General features: G+C 51.6%; 1 protein-coding gene across 1 annotated transcript; it reads left to right on the top strand.

Annotated features, from left to right (window-relative positions):
* Positions 1-3,939: 3,939 nt before the first annotated feature.
* Positions 3,940-6,529, top strand: LOC118884971 (metallothionein-4-like). The gene is given in 4 exon segments (XM_036833196.1): positions 3,940-4,019; positions 5,688-5,753; positions 6,281-6,291; positions 6,293-6,529. Coding segments are annotated over 4 exon segments (189 nt in total). The 5' UTR covers positions 3,940-3,988; the 3' UTR covers positions 6,374-6,529.
* The last annotated feature ends 4,128 nt before the right edge of the window (positions 6,530-10,657 follow it).

Here is a 10,657-nt window from a genome sequence, read left to right as displayed (position 1 = left end):
TCCCCAGGCCCTGGGACCCAAAAGGAACTAGGCTGAGTTTAAAAGCTGGGAACCCAGAGACTAAAACTCTTCACAACATTTACTGCTGATGAATGCATCCCACTCAGGACCCTGGGACCAGTTGTAGAATAGTCTATGAGCCTGAAACATACAAATGGGTGAGTGGCTGAACCAATCTGTCAGCTGTATTAGGCACAGATAATAATAATATTAATAGCGAAATAATGATAATATTTGTGTCAGATTCTGAACTAAGTGCTGAATATGCATTCTCTCATTTACCCCTCACAATGACAGTGCCATGGGGTTATCATTTTCATGAGCCACACTTTGCAGATGAGGAAACCGGGGCTCAGAAGGGTTAAGCAACTTGCCCCCAGTCAGGCAGCAGAACCGGGATCAGGACCCCGGCAGCATGACTCCAGATCTCAGGCTCTTGACTGCTCCTGGTGAGCGACAAGACCCTCTACATCTCTTCAACAAGAGCTGGAGAAGACAGCCTACATGTAACTCTACTGAGTCATTTATTCATGCTCAGCTCAATATTTATTGAGCACCCACTGTGTGGCAGCACTCAGTGTGCCTGGCCACACGGCTGCTGAGATGAATAAGCACAGCTTCTGTTTGTGAGAAGACTGTGGTCTAGAGAGAGGCCAATTTATAAACCAGCGTTATAAAAACCAATGGCTCCAGGCTGCTCCTGGGGAGACACCTATGTCCAGAGGGGCCCTGTACGGGAAAGGGTGGTGACCCAAGTGCAAAATGTGGACCAGGGTGTGGAGTGACGGCACAGGACCTTTCTCTGCCGTCATCGTGGCTGAACCTCCATTCCCAGGCCACGAGTCCTAGAACTTCTGGCAGAAACTGCTGGACGCAGGAACAGCGGGTGTCTAGCTTTGACCTTTGTGGGAGGCGGAGAAGATGACAACGCAGTCATTTAGGTTAAAAGGTGGAGGGTTAGCTGCTCCTCTAGAACAACCCATTTCATCGTTCTGAGAAAAACCACTTGACTTTTCGTATGGAGAGGCCGTAAGTGGAGAAGGAGATATTTAGGGCTCAGTGGCTCAAAGGAGCTACAAGTGCTGTGTGGCCACAGAAAAGCTGCCCAAGCAGGACTGCTTCTTTGCAGAGGAGCTCTTACCTCAGGGCCCCTGGGGGAGCGGGAGGAGGCCCAGCAATGGGATTTCAGAGATCCAAAAGTCCCTTGAACTTGCGGGGGGAAAATGTCATGTATTTGCTTTTTTTTTTCCTAGGTAGAGCTTTCATCAGATTTTCAAGGGCCCCTTGAATCCACTGAGAAGGCTAAGGATCACGCCTCTGAAGAAATACAGTCATAACTCAGTAGCCACAGGGTATGGGTTCCAGGACCCCAGCGGATATCAAAATCCACGGACAGTGAAGTCTCGAACAGAAGATGGTGAGTTCAGTCCACCCCCTGCAGCTGCAGGGTTCACCGCCGTGGGAATGGAGGGCCAGTTGCACTGATATTTATTTTCTAAGTGTGGATTTAAGCTGTGTCCCCCAGCCATTCCATGTTCCTGGGGTGGCGTGTGTGTTCTTGTTTTCCTGCTGCCATGCAGAGATCAGGAGCTGAGACCCAGAAGATGGCCAAAAGGGCAGACGGGGTCTGTGGATGCGCTTCCCCAGGCCCTAGGGGACACCATGTAACAGGAACTGGACAGCCCGGGTGCAGTCAACACGGACTCTACCACCTGATGCTACACATGGTTGTTTCAATCTACACAGCCCAGAAACTGGGAAATAGCTTCATGCTTGGGGATTGGATTTTGATACTATCATTCAGTTGAGGCCTTAAGCAACACTGCAGTGTCAGTCATCCAAGGAAGAAGCAACTCCTGGCTCACAGAGTGAGCAGGGAGGAGAGACGGCTTAGATAAGGGGGAAGGGAAATCCTTCCCTTTCTCTGGGCTCACTTAGTTGGGCCAGACCTTCCAAGGCATTCATATCTGCTACAGGGCACACTCAAGAGTGGGGCGCAAGGGGGAAGAAGCTGGACCTTCCAAGAGATGGGCTGGGACTGGGCTGGAAATGCAAGCGCGGGAAGGCAGATCCAGCCTCTGGGCTCTGAGAGCAGCCCTGCAGGGTCGTGGGTTTCCTGGGCTGAGATATCCTCCAGCCCTTGTGCACCATTTGCTGTTTTTTTGGTTTTTTTGGTTTTTTAAATAAATTTATTTTATTTATTTATTTTTGGCTGTGTTGGGTCTTCGTTGCTGCACGCAGGCGTTCTCTAGTTGTGGTGAGCGGGGGCTACTCTTTGTTGTGGTGCGCAGGCTTCTCATTGAGGTGGCTTCTCTTGTTGGGGAGCATGGGCCCTAGACGCAAGGGCTTCAGTAGCTGTGGCATGAGGGCTCAGTAGTTGTGGTGCACAGGCTCTAGAGCGCAGGCTCAGTAGTTGGGGCGCACAGGCTTCGTTGCTCTGCGGCGTGTGGGATCTTCCCGGACCAGGGCTCGAACCCGTGTCCCCTGCATTGGCAGGCGGAGTCTCAACCACTGCGCCACCAGAGAAGCCCTTTTTTTAAAATAAATTTATTTTATTTATTTGTTTTTGGCTGATTAGCTCTGTTTTTACTCACCCCTGGCTCCCCAGTGCCCAGCACAGTGCTGGCCCTTAGAAGGTGCTGAATGAATGAATGGGCCTGGATCCCCAACTATGCTGTGAACTCCTTTGGGGCAGGGACCATTTGGGGACCAGTACAATGTTGCCCCTCCCTACCCTTCCCCAGTGCCCTGATGACCATGGGGCTGAATCCCTTTCTCCTCACTAGAAGTTCTCAGATCAAACCCATGGCTCCATGGGTCAGGCTGAGGCCCTGGTGGTCCTTGCGGATGAGTAAAGGAGAACCCACTAACCTACACACGGGAGGAACTATCTCCACTGGTGGTGGCCAGGACCACTTTTTGGCCTTTCAGAGTGAGGAGGAGGGGGCGAGAACACAAGAGGCTGGTTCCAGGCCCCTTCTAATGTTTAGGGGGGCAGAGCAAGAATACAAGTGGGAGGTCCACATACTACCTGGCTAAAATATTTTAAAGTTATAAATCAGATAAACAAATAAAATACTTTCTATCCTCCTACCTTAACACTGCAACCTAGAATGCAGAGTTGCCTGGAGATCTACCCCATGGCCCCAACCCCAAATCTGTGGCCCCCCCTCCCTTCTCTCCCCACTCCTAGCTCCTTCCTTCACACACCCCTGTGGGCACCAGCCCACACATCCAAACTCTGTCTGTACCCCCAGCAAACAGCCACCCGCGGCCACCCCTCAGGCCTAGAGGGACACACACTGGCTGCACATCTGTCCTTGGGAGCCTGGGGAAGAGGACTGAGCAAATCCTTAGAAACAAGCAGGCTTGGGAAGACAGAAGATTCTGGCATCCAGGGCGCTCCACATGTGGTCTAGAAAGAGAGGTTACAGGCTCTGAGTGGGCACCTGCCCCTGACTTTTGGGGGCATGGCCAGGAGGGGGCCTCAGCGGGGCCTTCTAAAGCCAGAGCCCAGAATAGGGGCCCCCGCCTGCCCATGGTAAGGGCTTTTATAGTCAACCAGGGGAGACAGATGAGACCCTGGGCCAGGACAGGAGCAGCCCCTGTGAAGGAGGGAACAGAAATGGCAGATGATAGTATGTGTAGGACTTGGAGCGGGGACACAGGTAGCTCCCAATCTGCACGATGTGACTGCAATTTGAGCCTGAGCCTGGCTCCCTGACACCTCAGCAGGTGGCGGGTACAGCCACCTGCACCCTTTGTGAAAAGCCACCTAAATGACTGTACTGCTCGCCCTCTCCTCTGCCCTCCTCTGCCGACACCCAGCCCATGACTGGGCTGTGTGCAGGGCGTCTGGCCCCAGGGAGAGGTGGGGTGAGCCCAAGTCTACACCCACACAGCCATAAATAAGAAGCCTCTGGCGACTGCTCACTCAGCCTCATTTCCCCAGCTGTGACAGCGCCGGAGCCTCTCAGACACCTGGACCATGGACCCTGGGGAATGCACCTGCATGTCTGGTGAGTAAGGATGCCCATCCTGGGATTCTGCGACCTCTCGCCAGCTTCCCACAGGGAGCCTGAAGGACTGTGATTAATGCTTCTCTTCTTCCAATTAGAAGCACCAATGGGGTTTGTGTCAGACTGGCCACCTCTGCGGCAGCTCCTGCTCTCTGTTGGATACCAGCTTGATTTGCTAGAATTAATAACCTGACTTAGGAATGACTGTGGTGGGACCTAGCGGCGAGCCTCTGGGAGCAGCCACCAGGGCGGGGGAAGAGCTCTGGCCCAGACCAACCTGCTTCTGGTCCATTGCTCCCATCCACTCCTGACACTTATTATTTCCAAGCCTCAGTTTCTTCATCTGAAAAATAGGGTTACTTATCCCCAGCTGCCCATCTCCTAGGGTCGCTGTGAAAGGGTTAAAATCATAAAGCATTTGCAGATGTCAGGGGAGTTATTAGAAGCATATGCGGACCTCCAAGTCTGAAACTGCTTAATTCCATGGAAGCATGTTGGCCAGGAGAAGTGAGGTCAGGGTTCAGAGCCATCTTGGGTTTTATGACCTTTGGAAATGGCATCAAGAAGTCTCACAAGCCTCCCTGGTTCCTAACAGGACATGTCTGTCCCCAAAATTTGCCAAAAAGACAGAAGATTCCAACATCTTGAAACTCAAAACAAGAAGCGGGATGATTTTTTTTTTTAAATATAGATGGTTTTATGATATGGAAACAAGTGGTAGCTGTGACTCTCACTTTGGGCTTGTTTATATATCCTTTGACCTTCCTCCTACACATTCAGGATTTCCATCTTGCCTGATACCTTGAAAAGGTGAGGAGGTGAGGATTTCCATCCTGCCTGATACCTTAAAGTTTTTGACAGTCCCCAGGGGACCTTGGGCTTGGCCTAACTTAGTGGTTCTCAAACCTGATTGTACATCAGAATCATCTGGGTTGCTTTTTTTTTTTTTTTTTTCTATTTTTTGTCCGCACTGCGCAGCACATAGGATCTTAGTTCCTTGACCAGGGATCAAATCCATGTCCCCTGCAGTGGAAGCGAGGAGTCTTAACCAATGGACCGCCAGGGAAATCCCTGGGTTGCTTTTTAAGAAATACTGATTCGGGCTTCCCTGGTGCCGCAGTGGTTGAGAATCTGCCTGCCAATGCAGGGGACACGGGTTCGAGCCCTGGTCTGGGAAGATCCCACATGCCGCGGAGCAACTGGGCCCATGAGCCACAACTACTGAGCCTACGTGTCTGGAGCCTGTGCTCCACAACAAGAGAGGCCACGACAGTGAGAGGTCTGCGCACCGCGATGAAGAGTGGCCCCCACTTGCCGCAACTAGAGAAAGCCCTCGCACAGAAACGAAGACCCAACACAGCCAAAAATAATTAATTAATTAATAAATTAATTTAAAAAAAAATCTCAAAGGCTGGCCCTAGGAATCTGCATTTTAATAAGCACCCCCAGGGACTCTGCTGTGGCCCCCCCAGTTTCTGCCCAGGGATTGTGACTGGGAACCACTGGACGGTCTTCACCACTGGGGTGATTCTCAGCAGCGTCTTCAACCTCTTGTCCATCCACTGACCAAGGGCAGCCCAGACCCCCGGCCACCAAGACGGCCTGCAGCACGCCTGTGTGCCCGCTCCACCTCGATGCTCATGTTTGTGGCTCTGTCCTTTCTCCTAGGAGGAATCTGCATCTGCGGAGACAACTGCAAATGCACAACCTGCAGCTGTAAAACATGTCGAAAAAGTGAGTCTGGTGACCGGGGCCATGCACTGCTGGCGGGGAGCTGGGAGTCCGTTTCTGCCATCCTCAACCCTCCAGCCACGGTGGGATTGAGGGTGTCCTGGATGCCTTTACCCATTTGGGAGGGATCTGAAATGAAAGCTGAGTCCCCCGGGCTGCAGCTGACCTGGGGGTGAGGACATCCTCAGTGTTTCAGGGGTTTGGATAAGAAGAGGGCTGAGGGGAGGTTCCAGCCTGCCCAGTAGTGAAGGGAATGGCCTGGCGTCATGAGCCCTTGGATCTGCCACTGTCCAATGGCGGTGCGCCAACCCCTTCCCCTCCCTGGCCTCTGATGGACTCTGGGTGACCCCTGAGGTCCCTTCCAGCTCTAACATCCCACCACTTCCTGTCCCAGGTTTTTTGCTCATGTGGCTCGGAACCTGTGTGTAGCATGCTTTTATTTTTCTACTTCCTTCTAAGTGGTGACGGGGGAAGTGGTCAGATAAGAGTGTTGACCCAAAGCTGATCTGTCCGTCTCCTGCCCCTTCCAGGCTGCTGCTCCTTGCTGCCCACCGGGCTGCACCAAGTGTGCCCAGGGCTGCATCTGCAAAGGGGCCTCGGACAAGTGCAGCTGCTGCCCCTGAAATGCATCCACCGTGCTGGGGACAAGGCCTGGGAAGCCTCTGTACAGTGCATTAGTCGAAGAGTTGGAATGACTGTACAATAGGTTGTGCTTTTTATATATTTGCCCAAGTCAGGTGGTGGTGACATTCATATAAAGTGCTTGGAGCAATAAAGTTTTTCACTCGTGGTTGTCTGGTGGCTCAGAGCAATGTTTTACCCTAGCCCAGCAGGACCAAGAAGGGCTGGTCCCATGAAGATACAGTAGGCACCAGCCTGTACCCATTCTGCAGATGGCTGCTAACCCCGAGATCCTACCGCTCTGCCTGAGGGTTTTCTCGTGCAGCACGAGCTTGCCTGACGCATGCACAGGGCGGGCAGGCCACCCCTGGGAACAGCCCTTAACGGATGACAAACAGGAGTTAGTGAATTCATAACATCAGCATCTTTACCCTTACAAGGGGACAAATCTGAGTCATGTTCTACACGGTCCTCCAGAAGTCCTCAGCAGCAATGAACTCCGACAGCCCACAGAGGTAACCTGCTCATTAACATACTCCTTATTGGCTTCCTTCTTTCTCTGCCTCACTTCTCCATCCTCTTTCCAGGGCTTCCTGGGATCCCCACGCAAAGAAACTACTTGTACAGGGTCCACTTTCGGGGTAACCTAATTTTTTTTTTTTTTTAAGTAAGGTTTAATTTATTTATTTATTTTTAATTTATTTTTTGGCTGCATTGGGTCTTCGTTGCTGCGCGCGGGCTTTCTCTAGTTGCGGCGAGTGGGGGCTACTCTTCGTTGTGGTGCACAGCCTTCTCATTGCGGTGGCTTCTCAGCACGGGCTCTAGGCACACGGGCTTCAGTCTACAGGGCAGGCTCAGTAGTTGTGGCACACGAGCTTAGTTGCTTTGCGGCACGTGGTATCTTCCCAGACCAGGGCTTGAACCTGTGTTCCCTACATCGGCTGGCAGATTCTTAACCACTGCACCACCAGGGAAGTCCAGGGGTAACCCAGTCTTAGCCAGCTTTGCCTGGAAGAGTGTTGGCCCTGAATGCCTTGTGCTAGTGGTACTGTTTAAGGGACTTCAGCACTGAACCCGCCAAGAACCGGTAAGAGGTCTGGGCAGATCTAAAGAAAATCCCCATCGCCAAGGCAGTGAGGGTATTAGCTGGCTCAGTTATCTGGGTTCACCTTTGGCACAGGGTGACTGGGCAGACATGGACACTGACATTCTAGCATCTCAGAGAAGTCAATGTAAAGAGAAACGGAGGTCTTTATTATATCTCCCCCATCCTCCCAGATTGCTGACATACGTATCAGCGCTTTCATTCCACCAGCACGATTCCAATTAAGTTTGACGGTAATTAGTGCTGCCATTTTGCAACACTTAAATGCACCAGTCCCCGTGCTGAGGGCTGCACACACATGCTCCTCACTTAATCCCTACAATAGCCCCACAAAGAATGGGCGGTGTGGAGGAATCCTTGATTTTTAACAAAGAACTATTTTTATTTATTTTTAAAATTTGTGTATTTATTTATTTTTGGCTGCATTGGGTCTTCGTTGCTGCGCACGGGCTTTTCTCTAGTTGTGGCGAGCGGGGGCTACTCTTCGTTGCGGTGTGTGGGCTTCTCATTGCAGTGGCTTCTCTTGTTGCGGAGCACGGGCTCTAGGCGCGCGGGCTTCAGTAGTTGTGGCACGAGGGCTCAGTAGTTGTGGCTTGCGGGCTCTAGAGTGCAGGCTCAGTAGTTGTGGCACACGGGCTTAGTTGCTCCGCGGCATGTGGGATCTTCCCAGACCAGGGCTCGAACCCGTGTCCCCTGCATTGACAGGCAGATTCTTAACCACTGTGCCATCAGGGAAGCCCCCCCAAAAAAAACCAAACCTATTTTTAAATAGGTCTCCATACACAATGTACAAAACACAAAAGATACAAAGGGTGTAAGACTCCTTCCCACCTTTGCGCCCCAGTACCCCCCTCCCCAAGACAACTGTCACCACTTACTGGTGTGACCTCCCAGGGATATTCTGTGGCTGCACAAGCACCAATGATACACAGCATCCCCCCCGCCCCGAAACACACACTATGTACCTTGGAAACTTGGCAAGTGTTTTCTCTCACATAGTAAACTCTCTGCCAGGTCCATTTTTCCATTTAAGAGAAAAGAATAGGTAGATGGAAAAAATTAAGAGCTTAAACAACCAAAAAATAAGGTGACAAAAGAAAAAATAGATGAAACAAAAGGGTTAAAGAAAATATGGGAGACAAAGAGAAAACTCCACACACATCTCTGCCATGGTGGCGCTGCCCAAGGCAGCTGAGGCTGTGACTACGTCCTTTGGTCTTTTTCCCACCCGCCAAGCCTAGCATCGTGCCTGGGACCCCTCAGAGCAGGGGTCATAAACACCCATAAAAATTCACCGACAGCAATAAACCTTCCTCTCCCTAGAAATACCCATATGAACAACCTCAGTCAATCTTACATATGATCTTAGGGGATTCACAGGCCATCCCAAAGGCATCTCTGGAACCCCCAGAAGACCCTGATTAAGAATCTAAGGTCCATGTGATCTGTTACTTAAAAGAATACAGTAGCCTAATAATAGATTAAAATACTGAGCACTTAAGACCTGCCAGGCACTGGGTCCAGCACTGCCTACGCATTACTTCATTTGATTGTCACAACACGACCCCACAAGGTCAGTACTGTTATCAACCCCATTTTACAGATGAGGAAACCAAGGCACACAGAGGTTCAATGACTTGCCCAAGGCCACCCATCTAGTTTTGTAGAACTGAGATCTGAACCCAGGTCCGACAGACTCCAAAGCCATGCCCTGAGAGTGCAGAAACAACTTCCAGGATGGAAGGCGGTCAAGGCTGAAGTCCCTGAGGCTGGCCCTGGTGAGGAGGCGGAGATGTAGTCCACACTCACCCACACCACCACCCTCAACAGAGCAGAAGGTAAACTCAAGCTCTGGGAGGTTGTTCATTCATGCTGCCAAGGGCCTGACACCAGGACCCAGAAGAGGCCAGGAGCAGCCTTCTCCACCACCAGCCTAGGTCAAGGTGACCCAGAAGCAGGAGCGGGTGAGAATGGAGCCTTCTCCAAGGGTGCCCTGTGGGGCTGGGCTCAGTGGGCTGAACAAGGAGCAGGACTGACTGTGCGCTTCCTGGCACTGGGCACTTCCATAATCCACACTGTCATCCTCTCTGTTTGGAAATCATTTGCGGCCTCCCTGGGAAGGTTTCCCCCTCCGTCCATGAGCTGTGCTTTAGATGCAGCATCACAGTGCAATGGAAAGGGCTCAGCCTGGGGAGTCAGATGCTCTACCCTCCCTGGCTGCACGACTTTGACCAAGTCACTTACCTCTTGAGGCTCAGTTTCCACATCTGCAAAGTGTCCCTCCCTCATAGGGAAAAACCATAGCATAGGGTCTATGCACATAGTAGGTGCTCCGTAAACAGGGATTCATAGGGCTACAGCCTTTCTTAGGCTTCTGTTTATGAATCTCTGAGAAGGCCCCTGCCAAGTCCTTCTCTGTGACTGCAGAGCTCTGGGACCCTTGGGAAGGACACGATGCTGGTAATGACACCTTCCAGGGGGCAGAGAGGTCCCCTGTGTCTCCAACAAGCAGGCTGGCCACTCTCTGTGCAACCTCAGCCCCGGTGCGCACAGGGCTGCCGTCTCATCTCACCCAAATGCTTCACCTGAATAATCTCTTTTATTTCTACCACATCTTGAGGGGAGAATCAGCCCTCAGAGTCTCACTTTAATAATAATAATAATAATAATAATAATAATAATAATAATACCAACAACTAATATTTATTGAGCACTGAGTGCTGAACACTTAACAAGTGCCAAGCACTGGGCTAAGCAGTTTATAAACATCATCTCATGGACCCTGCACCATCAGGACCACTTTAGAGCTGGACAATCAGGGCCCTGCTATGGACCCCCTGCCTTAGAGGGTCTGACTCTGGCCCCCCTCCCCACAGGTGAGGAGTCTGAGGGTCCAAGGAGACACATCCACCTGGAACTCTCATACCTGTCCCTCCCCCACTGTCCCCATCCCACCAACTAGACAAGGCTTTGGGTACCTGGGACCAATTCCAGAGTCTGTGTGGGCCTCCTCCCCAGGTTGGTCCTGCCTGAGGGTAGACCATGCCATCAGTCTGTGTACTCCTAGGCCTGAGGGATGGCCAAGTGGCAGCTGTATTCAAGGATGGGAGATGTGTGGATAGGAACTGAGCACTTGCACTTTGATGTTTACAGTGTGGAACGGAGGCAGGGGTGGGAAGAG

The sequence above is a fragment of the Balaenoptera musculus genome, chromosome 19 (assembly GCF_009873245.2).
Source record: "Balaenoptera musculus isolate JJ_BM4_2016_0621 chromosome 19, mBalMus1.pri.v3, whole genome shotgun sequence".
Classification (NCBI taxonomy): Eukaryota; Metazoa; Chordata; class Mammalia; order Artiodactyla; family Balaenopteridae; genus Balaenoptera; species Balaenoptera musculus.
Note: the sequence above shows the minus strand (reverse complement) of the source record. Positions and strands in the feature narration are given on the sequence as shown.